The sequence below is a fragment of the Pagrus pagrus genome (assembly GCF_965226575.1).
Source record: "Pagrus pagrus genome assembly, chromosome: 3".
Taxonomy (NCBI): Eukaryota; Metazoa; Chordata; class Actinopteri; order Spariformes; family Sparidae; genus Pagrus; species Pagrus pagrus.
The window spans coordinates 12,060,039-12,086,857 of NC_140187.1; the positions used below are offsets into that span (position 1 = coordinate 12,060,039).

At 40.6% G+C, this 26,819-nt stretch overlaps 1 protein-coding gene across 7 annotated transcripts; it reads right to left on the bottom strand.

Annotated features, from left to right (window-relative positions):
- Positions 1 to 1,820: 1,820 nt before the first annotated feature.
- On the bottom strand, positions 1,821 to 26,819 carry arhgap40 (Rho GTPase activating protein 40). Of its 7 annotated transcripts, XM_084347788.1 has the most exons (17): positions 26,716 to 26,819; positions 26,577 to 26,618; positions 23,718 to 23,852; positions 14,460 to 14,689; positions 12,851 to 13,071; positions 12,086 to 12,167; positions 11,107 to 11,273; positions 9,774 to 9,939; positions 8,838 to 8,929; positions 8,276 to 8,353; positions 7,378 to 7,537; positions 6,354 to 6,436; positions 4,306 to 4,512; positions 3,737 to 3,880; positions 3,323 to 3,477; positions 2,906 to 2,961; positions 1,821 to 2,000 (listed from the first exon to the last, which is right to left on the bottom strand). In XM_084347788.1, exons 3-17 carry the CDS (start codon positions 23,738 to 23,740, stop codon positions 1,894 to 1,896), a joined length of 1,971 nt encoding a protein of 656 aa, XP_084203914.1. In that variant the 5' UTR covers positions 23,741 to 23,852; positions 26,577 to 26,618; positions 26,716 to 26,819; the 3' UTR covers positions 1,821 to 1,893. The 7 variants fall into 7 exon arrangements, with proteins under 7 accessions (XP_084203914.1, XP_084203919.1, XP_084203917.1 ...); XM_084347793.1 differs by lacking the exon at positions 23,718 to 23,852; XM_084347791.1 differs by lacking the exon at positions 26,716 to 26,819 and having other exon boundaries at positions 3,323 to 3,474; positions 12,086 to 12,164; positions 26,577 to 26,665.

The following is a 26,819-nucleotide window of genomic DNA, read 5'->3' on the forward strand; positions in this document are numbered from 1 at the left end:
CAGTCCTGCTGCAGGGATTTCAGTGCGTCTTCACAGCAGAGTGTACAGATGAGGAGTATTTACACGTGACATTAATCTTACTGTACTGTTTAGATGTAAAGAGATCCATCGAGAAACATCTTAGCATGAAGAAATATGTACAAGAACACTGCAAATTTCCACACTTTGTATGGGCGACTTAACACAACATACTGCTACACTGAGTGCAGCAACTCCACTTTATCCTAAAGCCTCTCTAGCCTACACAATACTCATCAAATACACAAGCAACAATGGTATTACATTCATATAAATAACAATAATAATAACCCCAGTGTACCCCAAGAGTCACTTCAGCACTTTTGGCTTCGTTCGTATGTTTAAAAACTGAAGACCAGCTTCACTGAGTGTCCTTAACATCTCCCTTTACAGGTGCAGTAACTGTCCTTGAGGTGGTGACACCGAATCCCTCGGTATCAAAAAGAAAAAGAAAGTCTCTTTGAACACCGTTCGGTACGGGTCAGGGGTCCTTGGAAGTCCATGGATTATTTTTTTTCATAAGGCCCAGGAGATCGCTTGGTTTCACAGATAAGAGGATATCAGTTCATCCGGGTCTTTTTTCCCCTCTTTGAATGGCACAGGAGTCGATACGGAGAAGCCTTTGTTTACATTGTGATCAAAACGTCTGAGCTGCAAAACTGTCCGTGCGAGCGGGAGACAAAAACAAATGAGGAGTTGATTAACTGAGCTGAGGTCCCGCTCTGTTTCCAATTCAGCTTCTGTTCCACCAGCTTTCAGTTTTTAATGCATTTTCTCTTGTTGCTGGTTTTTAATCTTCAGTGTTTAATTAAAAAAGGCAGAACAGGATACTTTAGCATTCTGTCCATATCCTACGCTAAATGGAGTCAATCACTGTGTTTACATGCACTTAAGTGACCGTGTTACGAGGTGACTTCTTTAATGTCATGTGAACGAGGAACCTGGTGGTAGGGGGATTAGAGAAACCTGATTCCCTCAGGTAGAATTCTCCTCGTTATTTCTCTGCCATGTATACACATAACTGGGTTTCTATTAGACTTTTTTTTTTGGGTTGGTGAAATTTGAGATCGATATAAAATGATTATTTGTTAGCTTTCAACAACTACAGATCCAGTTACTCAAAAGTGACTGCAGCTGAAGTTGATGAATGTTGACGAAATTGTTGTTGGCAAAACCACGAGGTTGATTTAGTAGCTTTTCTTCAGATCTGTGTTTCCAAGGTCAAGAATGAACTTTCAGTGTTAGAATAAATGTTTTATCTTTTAAAAAGCAAGATGAAATTAAGACTAGACATCAATTTAGCCAAAAAATGAGAGTGGAAAGCTGTTAAATTGTGTTTCAGCCATTTGATAAAGACCGATGAATGAATCACACATGCTGTCTGGCTGGCCTGAGAAAGGGGTGGGACTTGGGTTAGTCTCTATAGCCAGAGGTGCTCTGCATCCCCATCTGCTCGCTCATGGTCGCAGATGAAAAAAGATGGCGAACCAAACTGGCCAGCCGCTCTCGCTCCTGTGTTTTCTATGCAGCAGGTTCACTGTCGGAAGTAATGAGTCACGTCAGCAGCTTTTTGCTTGCAGCGTCGCAGCCCCTTGGTAAGGCAGGGGGGGGAATGATGGAGTGAAGGGAGAAAAGGAGGAGGAGGATGGAGAGGAGGAGGAGACAGAGTGCGGTGTATGTTCATGTGATCGCAGTCAGTTTTTAGCCTCTGCTCCTGGCAGATTCTCCATTTATCTGTTTCCGCTTCCTCCATCTGTCCATCTGTCTCCTTCTCCCTTGTTGCTCCAAGGATGAAAAGGACATGAGGAGAGGAACAGCTTTATTTAGGCTCTGTCCTTCTACAGCGAGCTGTTCTCCGGTCTGTCCGTCCATCCTTCACACGCCTCTGCTGGCGTTGGGCTTCAGCTTGATGACCCACTCTCCTGAGTTGTTGCTGTTGTACAAATCCAGGAGGTGTGTGTCGGGATCCAGGCAGTGCTCACCTGCAGAAAACACACAAGAAGCATTAATAAAAGCCAGAGTGGGTGGAATGTTTTGCAGCTGAGAAAGATAAAGAAATCACGTTACTAAATATTAATTGCGATTATTTTCTTTATTTTGAAGTACTCGTACCTCAGCTGAGTTTTTCCATTTTTTGTTTCTTTGTACTTCTTCTTCACTATATTTTCACAGGTAATTATTTCACTTTTTACTCCAAGACATTTATCTGACAGTTTTTGTTACTAGTTACTTTACAGATTTTGATCATTAATACAAAATATAACTGCCTACAGATTAATTCTGGTATACTATTATGGACAAAGCCTCCTTGCAGTACATGGTTAAAATGAGCTCCACCAACATCAACATCAGTGATGCTCAGTGATCAATAATTATAATCCAGTAATATAATATTTAGATAAACATTAGTACTTTACCTTCAGTACATTTGAAGGCATATGATTTTTTACTTTTACTTAGCCTATAGGTACAATTTTGAATTCAGGACTTGACTTCTTTCTCTGCTGTCAGTTTTCAGTTACATAAAATGAAGAAAAGCAGCAAATATTCTTATATAGATTATTTTTCTGTCTATCAGCTACTTGATGAATGATTTTTTTTTTTAATCATATCACAGGCACAAACGTGCAGATTTTTACATAAAGCTGAACTAAACAAGTTTTTTTTTTCTGTTCACTGTGTCAACTCTCCTGTGACAGCACAGACGTGTGTGTGTAATAAGCATTTGTCTGCTCTGATAACTGCAGATGCACTGCTCGTGTCTGTTTGGCGCTTGCACACTTCATTACATACGACCTTGCTACCCTCATCAGCTCAATGAGCAGAAAGACATGCAAATGTCAGCGCTGCTTCGACCGGAGAGAACGGTGCAGACACTTCAACTTACCGATGTTACCTCCCACTTCATACAGGGCGCAGTCTGGATACAGCACGGCGCCGTTTCTGTTGAAAGACATGTCACACAGATGTGTCATCATTTGCTTACAAAAAGGTGGATACAGCATTTAATATGTCACTCTTGAAAGAAAGATTCAGCACGACGCTGCTAGAAAAAAAAGCTTGAATTTAAATGCTATGCACATTGCGTAGCTAAATTAAAGCTATGAGATGTAACTGACTTCATGTTACATCCCTGAAGTTGAATATTTCTCACAATACATCTATTAACTTTTCTCCAGTCTTAAAGAAATCTTCATGTCTTGTGAGTAGCAACAGGTGCATGTGCTAAAATCAAATAAAGTCGTGATTTTGAACAGAAGACTGAGGGGAGCATGCAGTCATTTGAATTAACTCTTTATCGTACCTTCGCATTTTGCCCTTTCCATTCTCGGGGCTGCGGACGGACTGGCGGTGAAACTGGGCGAGCAGGTCCGAGGCTCTGGAGTTGATGTTGAGCTGATACTCCATGGTGCCGCTCACCACGTCCCCGACCTGGATCTTCACTGTACGGCATAGCTGCTGAGACGAAAAAGAATATTTATGACCGTAATTATTTAGGATAGTAAAACAATGACGCCACACAATGCAACTCTAGTGTGGAACTATTATTGCCTAGTATTTACTTTGCACAGATATATCATCATTAGTACTGGTTCTTCAGGGAAAATTGAGATTTGTCATAATAATTTATGGCTGCAACTGTTTTGCAGATTATTTTGCAAAGTCAGACATTGTGCAGGTGTACTGTGTATAGCTCAGGTTTGCTCAACCCGCTTACCTCTGAGGTGTTTTTATCCGGTTTGTCCCGGCTGTCTGTGTGGATCTTCCTCAGCAGGTTCTTGATGCGGCGATCGTAGAACTGGTAACGCCGGTTACTGTTCTCATTCAGCTTACGCACCTGGCTCATGACGAAGTTAGGGATCTGAAGAGAAGAGGAACATGATGCAACATTTGTGAAGCATTTTCATGCTGAGAAATATGTTTACAATTGCTATAAATTTGAGTTATTTGGGATTTTGTGGAGCTTTCAGCCAGAAAAACCAAATAAGGGGAATTTGTGATACAATTTTTGGTATTTCCAAAGTCAAGAAGGAACCTACGCACCTTACAGTTTTTGATATTTAATTAATAACTTACTACATGGTAACAGGAATGTGTAAGTACTGCTTAATTACACAGAAAACTGTTCAGAAACTTTACAGGAAATTTGAATAAAAGAATAAAAAACGTATAACAGAGAGGTTATGCACACCATGGCATCTGAATAATGACAATATTACATCTAATGTCTCTTTGATAAAACCATCAATCCTCTCCTCCAGAGGATGAATATGTGGGGGGTCCTACCGTCCAGAGCAGGTCCTGGTAGCGGATGAGGAGCCTCATAACATCAGCTGCCTTCTCTGCATGTCCTTTCTCTGCGCCCTCCGTCAGTCTGCTGGGGATGGCCTTGTGGAGGAAGAGGTTGGGAGCCATGATGGTTGCTACGGCCCACAGGTTCATCCTGTTCCTCTTCTCACGGGAAACCACCTTACTGAGGAACTCGAGGAGGGCCTGGAGGACACACAGATGGAGACATGAATACAGACACGTGAAATCAAAACCATGCAGCTGTTTGTGGAATTGATTTCCTTATCAAATCGGACATAACATGGAGGCTGAACGTTCCCGTTCTTACACAGTTGAAAAACGCCTTCTTGCTTCCATCTAAAAAACGTGTAAATGTAGAAAAGTCACTTAAACTGAAGCACAAAATGGAGTTAAGTGAATTATCACAGTGACTGAATCATCTGCAACACCTCCACTGAGAAGTATGTTAATGCACAGTAAAAGTTTCAGCTGCCTCCACGGGAGTCAAAGTAATTACTTCAGGTGGGTTTTATGCTCTTGGATGCTATAAGTGGAGCTGACTGCACACTTGTGACGGTGAAAGTGAGTCATGGTTAATATGAGTCATTATATAACAGATCAGAGTGTTTAAAATGCGGATTAGGAGCAGAACTGTATAGTAATGCATTATGACACAGTGCTTTGGTGGGTCAGGCTTCATGAAAAGTGCTAATTGTGATGAATTCCTATAACACTAAGAAGAGCATGACAGGTGTGGTGAAGAATGCTAATTACAGCTTTCAGACTACGACCAATTTTTAACATGTTTGAGGCCATTTTTGTTTCATAAGTGACTCTTGGATTAAAGGTTATTTTCAACCTACGTCGTGCCTGGAGTAAGGATGATAATGATTATTCATACTGATTCATTAATCTTAAACTCAATTAAAGAATTGAACTGATTAGGAAACAAATACATCAACAAGTATCTTGTCACAAATTACAAATACTTGCTTATCAATCAATATTATTACATGCTAGCCATTTAGTAGTCTCAATAGTGTCTGATTTATAACCGATAACCAATAATCGGATGCAGCTAACTATCAATTAAAGAAATAGGTTAAAATTTGCAACCCTAGCCTGGAGATCGCGTTTTTCTCCAGTTTCACAAATTATCTTGAAGTTAAATGAGCAATACCATACTGTAAAAATACTAATGTAAGTAGAGTAAAAGTACATGTTAAGTAAAATTAACATAATCTACTCAAAGTTTCAAAAATGCTAAAAAGAAGAAAGAAAAATGGCCCCTGCGTGTACATACTATCATACATTATTATTAGGTTATGATCACTCATTGATTAATGTGTAAGAAGCATTCTGCTGTTGCAGTCAGTTAAGTTGGATGTTATATATATCATATGAATATTTATGGATATTTAAATTCACAACAATGCATTTAAAGCTCATACAGTGCAAACAAAGTTGAGTAAGTAATATGTACCTTAAATGTGACCTTCCTGTAAGTAGAGCTCAGTCGAGGCCATTAAACTATGTTTTTATTTGATTCTATGTATTTTCTTTTGCTTTCATTAATGTAAAACACACTATATTGCCCTTCTTTACAAAATAAAATAAACCTATTATTGCTCTTGTTATTGTTTAGTTGCATTACACCACTGGACATGCACATAAGAACCTGGAACGATTACTGTTAAAACACAAAGTGTTCACATGGCTGAAGCAGATTTCTTCGGCTAAAATCGAGCTGTTTTCACCGTGTTTCTTTTATCCTGATAGACTAATCTGGTTTAATGCCTTCGCAATGATTTACAAATCAGACTACTGCAGGGAACCAAATTAATCTGACGACTTGAGAGGATGAAAATGTGATCAAGATCGTGTAAAGAGAGAGTATCAGTGGTCGGTCTGTTCCAAAGTGAAATCTGTACTTCTATCTCAGAGCGTGACAACTATTTCTCTCTCTACTCCATGAAGTGCATTGTTGAAGTGTTTTGAAAAGTGTGTGTGTGTGTGTGTGTGTGTGTGTGTGTGTGTGTGTATACCTTCAGTGTGTTCCTGTTGGGCTCAGGTAGCAGCAAGATGAGCAGGTTCAACATGTGGAGTTTTTGCTTCAGCTCTGTGATGTCTGAGGGAGGAGGGAGCAAATGTAAGACAGGTTTGACACACACACACACACACACACACACACACACACACACACACACACACACACACACCCTCTTCATTTCCTCTGCGTTGGGCTAAGAATAATGGGATACCTAAAGATTAATGACATTGTGACAGGTGGCCATTAGCTCTGTTAGCTTATGTCTCCGTGGTCACATGTCGTTTATCACTTCGCACTGATTCTCCACACAAACTACACATCAGTGAGTCATCAATCAGATTATATTAATATCAATCCAGTCTTTTATTTGGTGAAACTAATGTGAAAATAGCAGATCCTTTTCTCCGCTTTGTCACCGTGCTGCCTGTATTAGTGGCGGTGCAGTGACGCCTCTTAAAAGGCTATCGACTTGTTCATCTTAATGTGGATTTCTCAGCCGGAGCAGAAAAGATAAGCGTCACACTGCGCTGTCATCACGGTAAAGACACTTAGGTAATTATGATGTGAACCCCGCTGAGCTGTCTGGAAATGTGGGCAGCAGAATGTTGATGTCATGTAGAGGAGGAGAAGAGGAAGTGTGTCTGTTTTATACAGTAAATATGCAACTTTCCAGACACAGACAGTCACTTCAAGAACACACCAATACACTGTACGATCTATCACAGTTCTGGTCATCATGTAACTATAAAGGAGTTGTATGACAAGATTTCTGATATTTTATGTTTAAATATGCATATTAGGATATCTTCTTGAATATGCACTCATTTGCATACATTTCAGAACAGAAATCTAAACTAAAATAAACATCAAAATTTGAATTTTAGATGTTTTCTTTACACTAGTTTGAAAGCAGACGTGTAAACAAAATAGCCCAAAATCTCAAAATTGATCAGTGCATGAAAAAACAAGCTAAATACGACAGTAAACCAATTAAAAACAGTCTAAAGGTGTCCACTGACCTCTGACAGCGCTGAAGGTGTTGAGGTACTCGGCGGTGAGCAGAGGAGCAGGCAGTTCCCGGATGAACTTCTTGAGCAGCGCGGCAGCGTCGTTTGGACTCACCTCGTCCCAGCTGACCTGCCCTGAGTAGAAGTTGGTCTCCAAGTTCTGCTGCAGCAGCTGGAGACAGAAAACAATGAGACGTTTTTCAAAGCTGCATGACACCAGACGAACTGTCAGCGTTAAATACAGTCAGTGAATTTACTATCAAAGACTCAAAATTTTCCACTAATTTTATTGTCGTCAAATATATTTTCTGTACTTATTAACACTTGGAGCAGGAGAGAAAACACAGATTTGTTACATCTAAAGCATAATAATAGTTTTAATGTTTTTAAAAACATTATTATGATATTCATGTCGTGATTGGGCAAAACTGGTTCTGAGAACAAGAAATACTCACTAATATCATCATTGAATAAAGACGAGAAGTGCCAAAATATTACATTTATTTCATCTATGTTAGTAATCTGTCATGTCTTTCTTCTTCAGAGCTAAATGGCGCCCTCTTCTGTCTGGTTTGATCTAATTGAGTCACCGTCTGCTGTGCATGTGCTGAATTAAATACAGCATCACAGGGTGTATCTGGCAGCAGCTGAAAAACATGATTGATTTTTTGTCTCATTGGATCTTGTTTTTCTAAATGCCAACTTTAGTTAAACTGAAGCTGTTTGATTTTCCTCACTACTCTTCAAGCACTTCTGACATTTAACAGTGTCGATATTTCCTCTGCCCTTTAGGTCGTGAATATTTCTTCATTCCTTTACTTTGAGCGTGAGATACAAATTTAGGGATAAATTAATGTGGTGTAGTGCCAGCTTGGTGTTACAGATATAAGTGTAGAGCCAAATATTATACCTTGATTCTGGACTGAGCTCCGGGAACCCGCAGGATCCCCTCCGAATCCACTCCTTTCTTCTCCAAAAACGACAACAACTGCAGAGAGAGAGAGAGGGGAAAAAGAGAGACATGAGCGGAGAGTCAGGCCTCAGTAGATAAGAATCTCTTGCTCACCTCTGCTGGTTATTCTTAGTAACTGCTGCTACATGCAGGGTGTGGTCAAAGCATTTTGCATTTAGAGGACACTGAGGTGGTTTAATGTGCCCTATCTGAAGAGGCTTGCAGATTCAACAAAGGCAAAAATGTGCTAAACCATGCTCCGTGAAATATGGTCGATAAGATAAAAGACATGGTCAAGCTGTCATCTTCTGTACATAAGGGGGGAATAACTGATCTGATATATTATAAGCACATTAAACCTCAAAAACATCAGAGGTTGTTTAGATTATGTGCTAAATTAACACCTCAAGTGCACATACAGTACAGTTAATTCAAATAAAAAAAGAGTATGGAATTAGTCATACAAAAAATGTCCTTTAAGGTCATATAACACTGATGTATCGGTATTTCAGTTTCTTACTGCCTGCAGGAAGAGAGGAGTCGAGGTGTTCGGCTTGACTTTTTGATCGCTCTCCAGCAGCGTGGCCAGCGGCACCCCGAAGAGCGAGCTCTCTGTGAAAGACACAAGTGTCAATCAGTTGTTCTCTGCCTAACATTGACAGTGAGCCTTAGTTATATAAGCGAGACATTTTTTAGTGTTGGTATGCCTACATCCATACTGCCAAGTCACTGCTTGTGTAATTCTGCGTATATGAGCCGACATACAGCAGCTGCAGTGTGTCATACGAGGGCCAACCAAAAAATGCATTGTGTAATACTGAAGAGTATGTCACTGTGTTTTTAACTGCCTGTGCTGAAGTGTAAAGCGAAACAGGTACCATGTAAAATATTTAGTAAGTTGTGAGGAGCATTTTTAGATTTAAAACATGCTCAGTTTGTAAGTCTTAATTAAACAAACACATAACATGGGAATAAACTGATGTTAGGTCTTAATATTTACAGTGCAATTTTTACATTTTCTTTACAGATTGAAGTTCTAGCTTATATTAGCAGAAATCCATTGACATTTTTAATACTGCTCAAAGTATAAGGCTACAGTGCAAGTTTTTCGAAACATACAAATAAATGTTAAACTTATTTTTGTGATTTCATGGTCACATGTAGCGACATGACCTGACAGTTTCCGCAGAAAGCTTTCAGTGCTTTTCTTAACATAGTAGATTTAGTCACTAGTCATTAATCCAGACTGCAGGGTGCCAAGAGGAAATCTCTGTGCAGCTTCGAGCCTTCGTTTTTTCGATTTGATTGGCTCACAATCAGCTACAAAAGCACAACATTAGAAAACAAAACAAAACACTGCACATAAAATATTATTATCTGTTAAAGGCAGACAGAGTTCCTATTTCCTTGTGCGTGTGCTATGTAAAGTCCCTTTTATGTGCGGGTGCTGTCATACCTGGGATTTTCCGCTTGCCCATTTTGTGCCGTTTGACCTCCAGCTCTAAGAGGTCGCACAGCGCCGTCATGTCGATGAGAGCCAACTGACGCACCTTCTTCATGTCAGAGTGGGAGAGATCCTGAATACGAGTCACTCCCAGGCGGCACTTGGGGCAGATCACCCGCTGAGAAGGTGAGAGTGGAGGGAGAGAAAAGTGAGGAGAAGTGGAGGTGAAGTGGTAAAGAGAGAGGATTGGGTGAAGAAGAAAGGAGAAGAAAATGGTGACTGTCAAATCATTTATATCTTTCTCATTGTAAGATGTGCATCAGTGTATCATCCCCTAGATTGATTGAACACTATAAACAGTGTCTTTAATACAATTTGGCAACTGTAGACTTTCTAATTCTTCCTTTTTGCTGAGAAAACTCATTTAGCCTGAAACAGAGAGTAAATCTGCTGTGACACAACAAGTCTTTTGTTTTGAGCTAATTCCCTCATTCCTTTATACGGTGTAACCTTATTATCTAACCAACAGCAGGGCCGAGTAGTAGCTTAGAGAAATATCTAGAACGAATGTGTGAACTACAATGTTTTCATGAAATTCAAACTGACCCAAAACTCCAAACAGAAACTGAAATGTAAGGTGAATTACAGAGCTATAAAGCCCTAAATTGATGAAATGTGTCTTTCCTAATCTCTGGCAACAAAATAAGTTTTAATACTACCAAATCTAATTAGAATCACAGCTACAAACTAAGTAGTGACGGACCCAAGATGATGATTTGACTCGGGAGGAGAGGGCTGGCTCTCTGCAGGCAAACTTAAAGGCAAATAACATAAAATCCTTAACAATTGTAGGTTTGACACTGAGTTTTCGGTTGTATGTAAGACTTTAAAGCTATGTGATAAAGAGGAAGAAGCTTCGCACACAGTGTGTACAGCAGAACAATAGGTTCTGGTAACTGCAAGCTCAACGTACAGTCGGTAGCGTGTGAGTTCTCACCCTGTACCTCATATTACTGAAAGTGGCTAAAAACCCTCATTACTAAAGAGTGTTTCCTTTCTGGTACATAAGCGCAACTGTTAATAGAGGTGATTATTCATCAGGTACTTTATGTTCCTGTGCGTTTCAAATCCCCTTTCCTGTAAACACATTTCAGATGTACTGTCACGGGAAACACACACAGAGAAAACGTGTCGGCATTTCCCTTTTATGCCTCATTTGCAAATCTTCTTCCCATTTCATGACACAACTGGAACGTTTATAACATCCCCATTTGGATTACATTAAAAACTTTCGGAGTTTGTGGTTAAAATCACTTGCAGAGGGGGAAGTGTATTTGGTGCTTACAGGCAAGGTGCCGTCCTCTTTTCTGCGCTGGACGTTGTTCTGCGGCAGTTTGGCCTGTTTGAGGAAGATGACGGCCTGTTCGCAGTAAGCCACGTCGGTGAAGAAGAATTCCTCTTTAGGGGCGCCTCGCTGATGCTCCGGCGTCATGGCAGAGCGGGAAACACACCCTTAAAACACACAAAGACCAGTCTGTTAGTTCACTCGAGGAAGTCGGCTGTAGAGATGTCATTAAAAACAAAAATTTGAATAAGCGCAACGTGAGGGAACAAAAGGGAGAAAAACATGAGGAAATGCACCCACACACTCCCCTTATCTCTTAGATGACACGTATCTACTAAACTGAGGAATAAAGCAGCGAAAAAATATTTGGCAGAAGAATCCTCCAAACTGAACAGAAAAAAACAGATCACTATTTATGGTTGCTTGATCTGTAACAGCATGACACCCCGTTTACTGTATCTAAGATGTATGTATTTCACTCTTGTTTGTCTACCGATGCCAACCTGGTGCATGTTTTTACTGTTAAAACATCAACAACTAAAGGTTTAACTGTTGTGTACTTCAAGATATTAGACACATGAGGCACTTTTTGTATCAACTTTCTTTCTCGGTACAAATATGGTACCAATTGTCAAAAGGAAAGGAAGACAGGGACTTTCTCCAGCGGCAGCATGTAGAGACAAGGAGTTATCCGGGGGATTAATCTGAACCAAATAGAGGGTAGATAGCAGGGCCTGATCCTGAGAATTCTGCAGCTCACCTGACTTTTTCAGGTATTTTTTTAAAGCCATGTAAGGCAGTCAATTTGTACTTTATTTGGTTACTTTATTCAAATCTAAGTTATGTTAAAGTCTTGTTTTGAATTTAGATTTTTAAGTGTTGCAAACCAGCTTCAATAGGCCACAAGTGTAATCATTTCTTTGTTATTTTGTCGTGTTAATTTACTGTAAAGTACTACTGTATGAACAGCAGCTCTTACCTGATAGTGGTGATTTGGCAACCGATGCCATGCTGTTCTGGGCGAGGTCTTCACTACGCTGAGATTCAGGCAGAAGGGTCTGCTGAGAGAGAGCATTCAGTGACACGTCACAAACGTATTCAACACTTTCTTTTACAAAACCTTAAAACATCGGTCCTGTAATATTCCCTCCACCATTGGGAATAGAAGTAATGTTGTATATTGTCCACTGAGGAGATGGTGATGGATACAAAGAATGTGTCCTCTGAAAAAAGTCAGATAAGGATCAGTGAAGCAGTGTCTCTATTCCCTTCTGAAGACCGCTCAGACAGACAGGGAGGACAAAGCATGGCCTTTGCATGTGATTTGTCACAGGTCAGCCTCTCTGCATGGAACAAGACAGCACAACACACTGGAACAATGGAAAGTCCCTCACAGAGTCAAGACAGTCACCAGGGAAATGGGTATTTTTATATTTCACTGCATGCTGCGTTGAGTCAGACAGACACTGCTTGCTGTAAAAATCTACATGTACGGTTCATATACGAGATGTAATGTGTATATGTGTGCCTATTACTCTGCATTATGGACTGCATCTACATTAAGAACCCCATCAATTTACAGCATGAAGTGCCATTTTCTAGATTTAAACGGAAAACCTTCTTCAATTTCTTTCTTACTTAAGATCTAATTTTCCTCCTCTGCCAGGATGTCAGAGGTCGTGGTAAGTTACAGAACAACTTCACTCACACAACCAGTGATTCGGGGATTTTAAATAGTCCTTACCTGAGAAATGGGGGGTTTGAAGACTTCGCGGACGTCACGGGGTGCCGGTTTGTTCCTCTTGCGGAGGGACAGCGTGTAGGAATCCAGTCGACGCTGGACGGCCTCGGCCTGAGTCCTGGTCAGAGTGGACAGCAGCAACGCGTTGTCTACATCCTCGCTGTCCTCGCTAATGAGGTTCGACAAACCCGCGTCAGCCAACCACTGCTCCTCCTGCTCGCCCTCTGAGACACAGACATACAACAGACATATGTGAATACACATCAGCAATGTGATGTAGCGATTTGTAAATCTGTCACCGTTTGTTTCGAACCAGTGGTTTTATTCATCATTGATAGAACAGCTGATGATATGACAGGAAAAGGAGAGAGAGGGGGGTCGACAAGCATCCAAGGGACGTAGGTCGGAATCAAACTGCTCGGGACTCAAACTTTGTACATGGAGCAAACATTCTACCTGGTGAGCTATAGGTCACCCTGATTTACTAAATAAAAACTTAAGAAATGTCTTAGCTAGTTCAGACTTTAGTAATGTGTAAATCTGTGGCTAGGAAACATTTGCAGCACAGTCAAATCAAAAGCAAGCGACTGTGTAACCAGGAAGTCACTATAATGATATGTTAAAATAAACATGTAACTGTCTTTTGTAAAAGTGGGTATGATTTTGTTTTATTTGCACCTGCATAGATGGAAAAATATGTTTCAGAGAGGGTCGTGTTCACATAGTCTAGAATGGGTGAAAAATCATAATTATGTCAACCTAACTGATGCTATTATTTAACAAAACATGGAATAAAGTTTTGTAATGTGAGGCATGATGTGTTATTTTTGTTAGCAGTTTTTTACTATCAAATCTTACTGAACAGCATTTTAATCAAGTTTTAGGTGAGATGTGTCAACCGAAAACCATCTTCTAATCCCTTTACCTGTTCTCTATAAACAGGTCATATATTAGCAAGCTAACATTAGCTTTGCTGGCTAATTCAGTTAGCTACACAGCTGTTAAACCTGGCACTTAATGAGTGCAAGTGTTAAATACTCATCTCTATGTAATAACTATTTTCTGTGATGCAACCAGTTTTAATTTATTGATGTGCAAATATCCACTTTGTAAAAACTTACAAAGAGATGATGCAATTCTCTCTTGGACACTAAGTACTGTATTCAGTAAATTGTTTACACACCAAAATCAGGACTTCAGAGGGGTTCACTCATTAATGAAAAATTAATCTAAAACAGTGTTTCTGTTTAACATTACATGAAAAGGATGCATTAGAGGCTAGATTAACCACATTCAGATCATTTGTATGGATAAAGAGCATTAATATCAAGTCAGCATTCTTGAGTGACAACTGGGATTGTGCACATAAAACACTCTCTGACACACAGTGTTTGATGGTGTTGTCATGGTGATGAGCACTACTCTGCTGCATGAGAGAAACCTGATATCTTACAATGGCTAACCCATCACTTCATGGAGGATCGCAGCAGCAGCAGCAGCAGCTGTATTAAACACAGATGGCTTGTAATTCTACCACATAAACATGATGGCTTCTGTTTCAGCTCTCTCAATCCATTCTTTCATCTATCAGCACAGGATTTACATCATTTACCTTCTGACTGTCTTGAGTCTCTCCTGGTGCAGTCGAGGTCTGTGTAGCCACTCCCCTGTCTGATGGTCTCCACCTCACTCCAGAACGAGTCCAGGCAGAGTTTGTCGGGGTGCTGCTCCTGCTCCTGATCCTGGGCGGATGGCTCCTGTGTGCTGTCTGTTTGCTCAGCGGCTGCCTGGTCCTGCGGGCTCGCCCAGGGCTCCACGCTCATCTCGGTGGGGCTGGGATTTCTGGTGCAGACATAGACACACGTAAAGAAATCACACGCGCGCATGCAAACCAATTGAGAGGGCACACAAAGACACATACAAACACGGGAGGAACGGTGGAGATTAAGGCGGTGAGGGGTGGATGAATCAGCCGGGAGAGCCCAGAGAGGAGGAGAGACAAAAGGAGTGGGATGGAGGGAGGGCCGGAGCGAGGAGAGAGATGGCGAGCGTGGACACAAAGGGGGGTCTCTATTGTTCTTGCAAAATGTGGCCAGGAGGCATAGTACCCTAAAGATCCACTAGATGTCACTGTAAGAGCGTGAGATCTGTTTTCCTATGGGTCACACCCCTCATCTGCTGAAACAGATATAACCCACTAAAAATGTAAGAATTAACACAAAATGAAGAGATTGAGATAAACAAATCACACATCATCTTATCTTATTTTCCAAACACAAGCAGGGAAAATGCAGCCAGCATTTCCTGTGTAGGACTCAACAACAGAGGATACTGTCTTCACACAACAATGGGACACACTCAGCTGCAGACACACTCGCACCCTCAAGCACCCAGTGTGACCCGGTGATCACAGACACAGGAAGTGGTCAGCTGACTCATTTTGTTTGGTTAGGTCACATTCTTGTAGTCAGCGCATCTCAAGACACATACCAAACTGCACTGGTGCATCTTTGAGGAATGGCACGTACAATGCCAACATGAGTGAAGGAAGACAATGAGATGATAGTTGTCCGATGTATCAGAGGAAGCAATACCTGTCATACTTTCAGTTGTGATGACCTTATCTACATTTTCCTCATACTTGCCCACATCATCTACAAGTCAGCTGAAGACGGATCAGATTTGTTCCAGATCAGTGCAATGGTGTGTTAAACCAGTTTTATTTAGAGCAGTGTGGGTTGGGGGGATGTGATGACAGCAGTTGTGAATTTCAATAGATACTTGATTCAGGGGAAGATTCCTTCCAAGGAAACAGAAATACAAAGTAAGTGAGGCTCATGGTATAGACAAGCCTACGCATATTTTAATGTCTCATTGAGTAATATTAGACCATACACAGCAGTGAACGCCAATGAACAGTTATGTCTTCAATACCAATGTGAACTTGAGCTGTGATCTCATAGATCTATACCATAACTATTCCAAGCCATTAAAGTCTATCCATTAATGAAAACTGTCAAATGTGAACTGAGATTGTTTACTATTCTCCAAACCAGCACAGTTACATTCCAACATACAGCATAGTAGTATGTGATGTAATGTGACAATGCGAATAAATCCCTCTTTCATTTCACTGGAAGGACTTCATACACTTCAGTATTTTTCTTAGGATTTTAAAAAATAAGCCCTCCCTCTACAAATCAACACCATGAAATTACTTCACTTAACCAGACATTAATGCATTATATATCAGATTGCCACTCAGTATAGTGTATACCTCTGCCAAAGCTGAACAGTCCCCTTAATGCGCATCAAATTCTACTCACTCATAGATACCAGTCACCTAATTATGCAGATTTTTTAAGAGCCATGCATTATTCCCTGAGAAATTAATGAAAATGTTGTCTTGCAATATGACAAAGAAAGTGAGCACAAAAAAATCCTGGAAGCGTCCCTTTATCTAGATCCTCACCAAAACGTAAATGGTCCCATACTGTGCCGAGACCCATCCTCCATCCAAGTTTCGTAGAAATCTGTGAAGCAGTTTTTGTGAAATCCTGCTGACAAACCAACCGACCAACAAATGGACAAAAGCAAAAAAATAACCTTCTTAGCCGAGGTTATGATGCTGCACGGGTCCAACATGCTAGATTAGTATCAGCGATGATACTGACATTACTGAAGGCATCAGGTATTAGCCAGACAACACAGATTATCATTTTTCCAATTAATCAATCAAGTGTTCAGTCTATGGAATGTCAGAAGGGAAATGCCTATCACACCGAGACCCTAATGTTACATCTCAAAATTGCTGGTATAGTCTGACCTGTCGATCAAGAGCTGAAGATTTTCTATTTTAAAATAATACGAAAGGGAGAAAAGCAGCACAGCGTCACATCTGAGAGGCTGAAACCAGCAAATGTTTGAGGATTGACAAAAACAATTAAATAATTATCCCAATTGCTGTTGACTAATTCCCTACAAATTGACTGTCTATGCTCTAGACAGATCCACTTTGAATGCTGTTTTGTTGCATTAAGACAGTAATGACGTCTTTTATAAACAAAAAAAATTAATTTGGACAAAACTAAATAGATAGTTGCTGTAGAAATGCCTCAAGACTTTCAGAGAGAAGAATAATATGTATCATTTCAACACAAATCGTAAGTGGAAAAAGAGAATACAGTATCTACCATCTAAACAATACTCTACACCAGCCGTGAGTAAGAGAACGCAACAAAATGCAGCATTGACGTATTCCTAACAATAATCCTATTAGGTCTAGGTATAGACCTAATTAAGGCTCATTTTTCACACAACATCTGTCTGACTATAGACCTCACACACAGCTGTGCAAAACCACAACATGTGTTCACAACCTGCCACTTTTATGGATAAAACACATCAAGCCTGAGAGATCAGAGGTCTGCGGACAGCTGCCTCAGAGCAGTGCACTCTGGATCCAGCTGCTCAGCAGCAACATGAACTTCAATGAATGCCACAAGAATTCAGATTACTTTAAAATGATGTGAAATCACAAGAGAAACTTATTTCAACCCTACAAATGTAGGGTTGGAAACTGCACGTAGAGCAACTGCAGGGGGTGTGAATGACATGTTCATGTTGTGATTTTTCACTTCACTGTCAGGTTACTTTTTTCACCATCTACAGCTGAAGTCTTGCCATCAACACAACTTCACTTCAAACACAGACAACACTAAAGACTTTCACCAAAACATGTTTGAATCCTGCTGTCCTCATTACACATACCTGGCTTTCTTCTTGTGGGAGGATGGCTTCACGCGCTTGCTCCTTGCTGGGTTTTGGATAGGACGGAACCTGAAACGGTTCAGCCTGTTGCGTTGAAAAGGCATGATGGACTCAATTCTGCTCACCACAACCTCCTCACTGCCTCCCATATCCACAATGTTAAAAGGGAATTCAAGAATTGCGGTCCAGCACAATACCCTTGCTTTATCCAGTCCTGGTGGTTGGACACCATGTGAGTGTGTTGTAAATCTGTCCGCTGCTCCAGTTTCTCTGAGCAGTGACAGGAAGTGATGTAGGACTTTACTGAGGCTTGAAGCTGTGTGGCTGCATGTTTGTAAGCTGACTGGAGCTGGAATGCAGGAGGGAGTGACGACACCCAGTACATCAACACATCGTTCACACCTGTCCCCTCCTACACCACTCTCAGGTGACACGCCCTGCCTTCATGCCTGTGGCCATCAACTTCCTCTCTGGTTCAAACAATGTTTAAATGCTTGAAACTAGTTAAAAAACACTTTTCCTGTAACCCAACAGACCAAAAGATGACCTTGTTCTAGTCCATTGCAGGTGTAATGGACGTTAACCGCATACAAGAGAAGGCTGACTAACCTTAATATCGACAAACACATCTCAAGCACTTTATTGGCCTTAAACTAAAACTCTTCTGGAGCCAATTAATCAAGGATGCTTTGTTGAAGAGACGGTCACTGTCAACATTGTCTTTGGTGCATGAGTTAAAAATTAACTTAATCAAACGGATGAAGATCAAAAAGCTTGAAGATGTTTTTCGTCTTTCTCAAACTCTGTGCTTGAGTTTGCATTGCGAGCAGGTAATCTCAAATCAAACAGCACATACTTGAGGTGTGACAGCTATTGACGTGGTATGCTGTTAAATCAAATCATGCCTTATAAGCAAGCAGACAGCGACTTATTGCTCCACTCATGTTGTCATGAACTACAATCCTAGTTCGACCTCATACCTGTGCTTAACTCAACAGATGAGATGAATAAGTGTCAGGCTGCTGAGTGAGGACGTGATTTATGAGCACGAGGCAGAGTCGGAAAAAACAGACAGCAAGATAGAGTTCCTCAAGTGCAACAGGTCTGTCAACATTGGCTGTGGCCTGCCCCCTAACCCCTCTCACTGACTCATGACCAGTCATTCATTCATTCTCTCTTGTCATGCTGATGGCAGCCTAAATATCTGCTGAGGACGTAAATAGACTGAAACACACACCTGGTCAGGTTATGAGAAAGGTGAGAAAAGAATTCCAGCAGTTTTGACATTTTAGTGAAATCTATCAGCCTACTGTTTCACACATTTCACCTCAACATAGATGTCTGCTAATGCATGACTTAGTTCTGTCTCTTTTAATAAAAGATTAATGAGCAAATTTCCATGGTTCCAAGTTCAACTGAAACATACTCTTACAAGGAAGAACGTGACGAGTTACCTCATCCTCTGCACTTTCTCATATGACTCTACTTTCCATTCAAAAATGTATCTGGAAAAAAGGGGTTTCATGCCAGCAACTCTCAGGGGACAGGTTGCAAAGACAAATGAAGAAAGCTTTGAACTTATTTTTCCCGCCATCCTTGTTTTGCCTCAAGAACCGAGAGGAAAAGCAGCATTGTCCTGTTTTTGTACCTGCTAATAATACCCTTCACCTTGCCTGCGGGTTATACAGCTCAACCACAAAACAAAACACATGCTGCTAGTCTTGTAAATAGACAATCGAGAACAAGGACTACTGAAAATGTCAAGGTGCTGGGACTGTTTCTTTTGAACGGACCTCAAAGAGAATCAACAGGAAACTATCCACTCTGAGAGAAGAATGGAGAAAATGTCAAACTGTTGTTTTGCATTTATACTCATTCCTGTGGGAACTAACACAAATTAACCCCAGCCAACAACTCTGCTCAAGGAATACAGTAATCCAGTTGAAAAAGCAGCAACACTGTGTTTAATCCCTGTGGCTGAATGCCATTGCAAGCCTCTTAGCTCACAGAGAATGCAACAGTTTGCCTGTACAGCCGAGAGAGAGAGTGTTTCTTTTCAACAGCATGAAGGAGAGAGTCATGATTTACAAAATCTTGAACAGAAAAAGAGATGGATTTGAATCACAGTGAGTCTACAAAGTACCTAAACTTTGTCCAATAAACAAAACAAAAACTAAACAGCCTTGCTCAGCACCAACAGTACCCCAAGCTTAGCCTACTAGTAGTGGAGTAGCTTAATCCATACATGGGCTTCAAGTCCCAGCCACCCCAGCGGCAGCAGAGGCCTGATCCTACCTGGCCTTGGCCCGTGCAATGGTCCTGCCCGAGAGCAGCAGCAGGACCGCCGAGCCACTTCTCCCCCACGGCATCCTGCTGTTGTCCCCCAAAACTGCTGCGAGCTGTAGGAAACAGCAGCTGCCTACTCCTGGCAAGCTGTTTCCTTGTAATCTCTTCAGCGCACAAACACATCAGAACAAGGACGGTCTCACTGCGCTGGCAGGCACGTCACTGCATCGCATCCTGAGGCAGGAAAGGAGGTCTGCCTGGAGGGGGGCAGCCAAGGTGGGAGAGGAGCTGAGTGGTTGAATAGCTGACAGGGGCTGGGACACAGACAGAGGGAAGAGGCTGGCTGAACGGCTGGTTGAATGGACGGGGCTGGAGCTGAATGGACACCACAGCTGCATGCCTGACTGACTGTCCAGCCGGCTGGGTTGACTCACTGTTTGGATAAAGTTATACTGGGGCTTCATGGAAAAGTAGAAAACATATTTTGTTTTCGTGGCAACATGCTCACACATTCATTTACTGATTCACTCAAGCACAGGAATCTGTGATGTTGCTCTCTTTAACCTGACCTCTGGAAGTCCTTACAGTATTCATCAGTAACTGAACGCCAGGATCCACTTTACTGTCACTTATTTACAGCAGGATTGAATATCAATGAGTAGCAGCGAGATTTCAGACAAACAGCACATACAGTGGCTCTTGAACTTTGGATCAGGCCTGTAAGAGTGCAGAGTAGAGTCTGGTTTGACGTAATTTAAGAGCAAGATTTAGGTCTGACTTGCTTTTATAATATTAACCTTTAGGGTAACACAGGTTGGTTCGGAAACGTATGCAAACAGACTCAAGAAGAGCTGAAACATGGTTAAACGTAAAGTCTTGATGCACAGATGGGAAGATCTGAGACTTGCCACTGATTGTTTTCTTCCGCCTGTTATTTTTATTGAATTTTACTGATGGAATGCATTTTAATTTAATTTTCATGTGTGTGTGTTCTTTATCTCTATAAATACCTTAAGTAAAACATATTAAACTGCCTTTGTGCTTAAAATGTGCACAAAAAAAAATTAGCATTACATTTTTAATGACAACATAAGACATATCTACCAAATATGTGAGGAAAGGGCACTTTTACATCTGAAATGACAGAGGCAGAGATCCTTTGCTCTTTATTGTGATATATATCTTTATTGTTGACTCTGCCTTGTCTTTAAGCTGGATTTCTACATTGCTGGTACACAAACGGTGACTTGGTGCTGAACTGAGGTACTACAGATGTTGGGTTTACTATAACATCATAATTTCTTGAGATTTACTGAATTTGTCTCATTAGAAGAGAGCTTTGAAAGCTCAGCACTAAGGATTGGACTTTGCACTACAGTAGTGTTCAGTAAGCTTAAGATTATAGGAAATCTATACAGTGATTCTGGGAACATGACGTGAGCTACTCAATGGTATAACTGATAACATCACGTTTCAGACTTCACAGCATAAACTTCTTTAATGTGCTGTGATATTGATAAACTTTGCTACTCTCACACATTGCGCTGTATACCCACTGAGGAAAAGCCCTGTTTTAATTTGTTTCATGCCAAAGAAAACACTGAAATATTAAGTAAATGTTCTTAATGTATTTTGAATAGAACAAACGTTTATTTAATTTGTAGAAACGTAGGACATGTTTCTAGTGATTCACAATGAATTAGTCTCCTCCTTGATTGTTGAGTCTCATCCCCAGGTCGTCAAATACTGATGCTTTGGGATGTTTGCTAACCTGAGCTGCCAACCTAAAGTCACAGTATTTGACTCAAAAAACACTTTTTCCAGTAAGTTACATTTTGTTGCTACAAGTAATAATATATTTTGATTATCCACTGTTCTTAAGAAAAAATCAGTAATCTTATTTTTAGTTTGAAGGCCTGATGGTGTGCCCTTGGTGCTATTTATATCCTCTTTAACTGTGCACCATCCCAGTTAAGCTTTTTGTGGCAATTAACATTACTCAGTAACAAACATCCCCAATTAATTTTATTTAATTTTTTTTACAAACTTTCCCACTAAAATGAAAACCTCCTTTGTGCCTTTCAGTCACTGTTCAAGTCAATCTAATCACTTCCTGGATGAGGTTTTTTCTGCATAAAACCTTCACAGAAATACTCCATCGTCATAACAAAAACTGAATGACAGATCCAGTCGTACAGTAAATAATTGGGAAACTAAAGACAGAATCAATTACCATTTTTATCTGGTGTGGGTAAATCAAATTAGACTCCTCTCTGTTGCACGCTGTAAGATATCAGGTGGGATTAGTGTAGCCTACGCTCGCTCCGTGCTGCTGGCGTCTCAGCTCTCTGGCAGTTTGCCCAGACACTCCTTCCACTCACTTTGTCTCTAACCAGATCAACACAGATTAGGGAGACCGCAGGGATCCCTCCTGGGATTGCACCTTCCTCACCAGCTCTCTACTCTACTCAAAATAACTCACTCACTCACACCTTTCTTCATTGTTTCAGTTAACGGAGTAGTGTTTGCAGTTTCTCCACTGTTGTGTCTTGTGCCTCTCTTTGCTCTCATCTTTATTTTCCTCCTGGTTAAATCCAGTTAAACCACAATCTGCTCTCCTGTAACTTCATACCATACTCTTATCTGTAAACCAAAGCTCTCTAGCCCCATCCTTCCTTAAAATGTTCTTTCCTTTCTCTCGAATCATTTCTGACAGTTGTTCCTTCTAAGTCAAGCCCTTTCTCGCCTTCGCTGACAATCCTCCTTGGCTCACAGGTATGCCTGGAGGAAAAAGAGAGTTGAGAACGTGATGGCATGCCTTGGTGTGACCCTGCAGATGGCATGTGACAGCCGGCTTAGCCTCATACCCTGCTCATCCACCTCTTGGCAAGGAGAGCAGAGAGCTCGTGTGGAGTGAAGGAGAGGGGAGGGGAGGACAGGAAAGTGGAGCAGAGCAGGAATACAGGACAGAGAAAAATAACAAAAACAGAAAAGAGGGCAGATGATGACAGAGGTGGGTAAGATACAGGATAGGAAGGAAGATGTGAACGCCGGGAGGAAATGTGACCTATGTTGTCTCTTGTATTTGTTGGCTAGTTCTATTAACCAAAAAGAGCCTAATAAGAGAATCTGCTCAATGTTTTAAGAACAAAATGTGGCCCAAGCTGAGGCAGACTCATTGACACTTTTAGATGGTTTCAGTAACAAGCAAATGATGACATGCAACCCAATCGGCAGAATAAATGTTGGCAATGTATGCTGTAACTTCAAGTTTCTTTAGGTTCAATATTCAATGTTATGTTGTGACAACGTTGTGCTTATAGCCTGATGAGGTTTAGGCACAACAACCACTTGGTAAGGGTGAGGAAAAGATCATGTTTTGGCTCATGTGGTTCTGTCACCAAAAACATGGCTGCAAACTTTCCTGATGCTCATTAAAAATATTATTTTTTTGGCTGCAAATATCCAGTTGTTGTTTTATTGTAGGAACTGGGTTGTGACACTGTGCCAGAATGATGCCGCATGTCACTCACGATTAAAAACTTAGTTGCATGCCAGCATGCAGTATATGCTCAGACGTGTACAGACACACAAGCACGCAGAAACAAAAAAGGTGAATGAACTGAGTGCACTGTGTTGAAGTTCATTTGATGAAGCTGATGCAAGTTTGTTTTCAATATGATGACCACAACACAGACCCACACAAACCAGTAAAAGATTATCATAAGGTGCCAGTTTTACCATCACGGGTAGAAAAAAAGTTTATATGGGATGATAAAAAAAATTCATGCATGTGTTTTCATTTGATACATACACAAAGGCAGGACTGTGCTGCATCGATCAAATTCCTGCAAAGCACCCAGAGGGATGTGGGTGGTGTCTGTCATGGTTATTTATGGCTGCAAAGTCTGGCACATTAATTCATCTGGGCGATGTAGCTGAACTTGTTCTGAAAACACAGATGGGAAATGAGTTGGAGCAAGATTCAATTATCTGGTCATATAAACATACTGATGTATCCTTCAGAATATGTCACTGGGAAAAGCTCTGAAAGAAAATGAAAGCAAAAACAACCTACAAAATTCACAACCCATTTATCTATCAAAAGTAACTGTACAGAGGCCATCCCATCACTGTGCATCACTGATATTTAACTTCTGTTAAAAAACATTCTTATGGCATGATTTTACCTGAAGAAGGGGTCCTGAAATGTTTTTAAGGAATTCAATCTTTAAATTATAAACAAATCAGCTAATTAAGAACTGTGGAAAGTTTTAATTTAACTTTGTAAGAGAAAAATAACATTAAACAAAAGTCAACTGCCACATACACAAAGATTTAGCTTCCGTATTTTTGTATGCAGGTTGGTATGAAAGATACGCAGGCCTGGTGAGTCTATAAAGATAATAACCACCTTTGGTCTGATGCTCATTTTCTCTAAAAAGCCAACGTGAAACGTGACAGGGAGGTCCTTGCTCTTTCCCAGTCACCCAGCAGTAATACAGAACATCACTGTCACGCCTTAGTTGACATATTAATAACCTTATAATTTTTACGATTTACTGACAAGAAGAGCAGACAATAAAACCTGCAGTGAGGATGTTCCCAACAGAAGAGCTAAACAAACATCTGACCTCAATTTAACAACCCTACATTTGCATGATCATAACAAATGTGATAAATGACTGAAACATATATAGTGTTCAACCATATCTCTCCTACTGATCAGGTCAAACTAACTTCCTCAACTATATCTCTTCCACCATTTCACAAACAGTCTGTCCTTTCTCGATACCTGCTAATGGAAGCAGGCAAGTCAGTCAGAGGGGCATCATAGATTTACTATTATTTATTTTATCATATCTTTGACATAATCATCTATGTATGTGTCAATCTAAATTCTCTCTGTTGAGAACAGCTTTCACATTGCGTCAACCAAAACAAAGTGTGCTCTTGTGACGTCACTCCCTGCAGCTGTCTAGCTGACCTGTGCAGGGCTTAAGTTACTAGTAATGAAAGCTGGAATACCTTCTCTTCTCTCGCCATATGGAGCAAAAGTGGATTACAAGGACCAGTAGTACTTTGACTCTCACCCTTTAGGCTTGGAAGCACATACTCTTTGCCCTGATTCTTAAGGAAGCACATTAGTATTATAACAAGGGAGTAAGTCTTCTAATTGACCTAAAACAAACCCATACCATATATTCTTGTCATTTATGAGGCTAAAATCCATGATTCTACTTTTCTTCCTGTAAACTTAAACCACATTTGGAGCCTCAAGTCCTCACACAACAGTCTATAGAAAATTTAATTGATTTTCTTCATTTTGTAATGATCTGAAATAGGGCACAATATCACAATATCAGATTTTCACTATGATAGAAATGTGTTTACTGTGTGTTTTGTTTCCTTTTGACAAATAAATTACCCTCAGAATACAAGTGCAGGGAGTGTCTGTAACCATAACTGTACAAAAAGTGGTCAAAAAAAACAATTTCTATCAACTACAGAGACTATTGTCATATCATGATATCACTTTTTTATGTTTTAATATCACGGCTATTGTGAATGTCACAATATTGCAACTAGGGGCAAACCGATTATTGGGCCGATATTCAGAATTTTTCCAATTATCGGTATCAGGGATTTTTCTGTCAGGTTGCAGATAAATGAACTAATGTAAAAATGACCTACGTTGGCTCTGATGCAGCATCCTCTAACACAGTATCCTGCCCACAACAATATCTGATTGGTAACACATCACATCTAATAGCCTATAAACACTGAATAATCTGAGTCTGCAAAGTAACTAGTAACTAAATGTATCAAATCAAATCAAATGTAGTGGAGAGGAAGTTTAAAGTAGCAGAAAATGGAAATACCCAAGTAAAGTACCTCAAATTTGTACTTTAGATCAGTATGAGTAAATTGTACCCCCGCTTTCCACAGTCCGCTTGTTTTCTAATAATTGGTAACGGGCCTGAAAAAGCCCAATTGCTCGACCCCTAATTGCGACACTGCCAATCTTAAATTGACAGCACTAAACAGTAATAGTCAAGCCTGCAGCAAAAGTGTATGCATTATATTTAAAGAAAAAAAATGGGTATATCACTGCGGCAATGATATTTAATGGTTTAATGGTTGGTTCAATTGTTTGTAATGTTTTTTTTTAGAGTGCACTTTTTCATCTGTAAAATGTCCTGCTCAGTACTTGTATTGGTCACAATGCTTTAATAACCAAATTCAAGGGAAAGAGAAAGACTGTTTTAATAATCCATCATTCATAATATTACCATACTATGTTGATTTTACTGCACAAAAATCAACATATCTGTGTTAATGCAGCTACATCAGGCAGCACGTGCAGGCAGGAAATACGCCCATAGTAACAACTCCTGACACCCTAGCAACCAGAAACGCTCTCCGTCCGGGAGAAGGGAAACACAAAGCCAAGCGGCTAAATTACACACAAAACAACAAACACCACACATAACTCAAATATTGTGACTCTGGTTCTAACCCATACAATCTCGTATGCAAGGTCACATCATGTTTATTTTATTAATTTTTTAGTTTTTTTATCAGAGAAGTCACGTTTTTTCTAACAAACCGTAAAAGAGCAGCTAGCTAACAGCAAACAAAGAGCTCAACAAAACAGAAGCAGTTTACTCACCTGGGGAAACTCCGTCGGCAGCCCCGGCGCTGGAAGGCTCGTCTGAGAGTGAAAAGAGGATTTTTCCATGTGGAGAAAGGGTGATGAGTCTTACTGTGAACGGTGACAACAACAAACAGATGGCAGGAGAGAGGCTCACCCTGCCTTGAAAGATGACCTGAGGGAGGGGAGGAGAGGAGAGGAGAGGAGAGGAGAGGAGATGAGAGGCCAGCCGCTCTCCTACGCTAACCACGTTATCCAGCT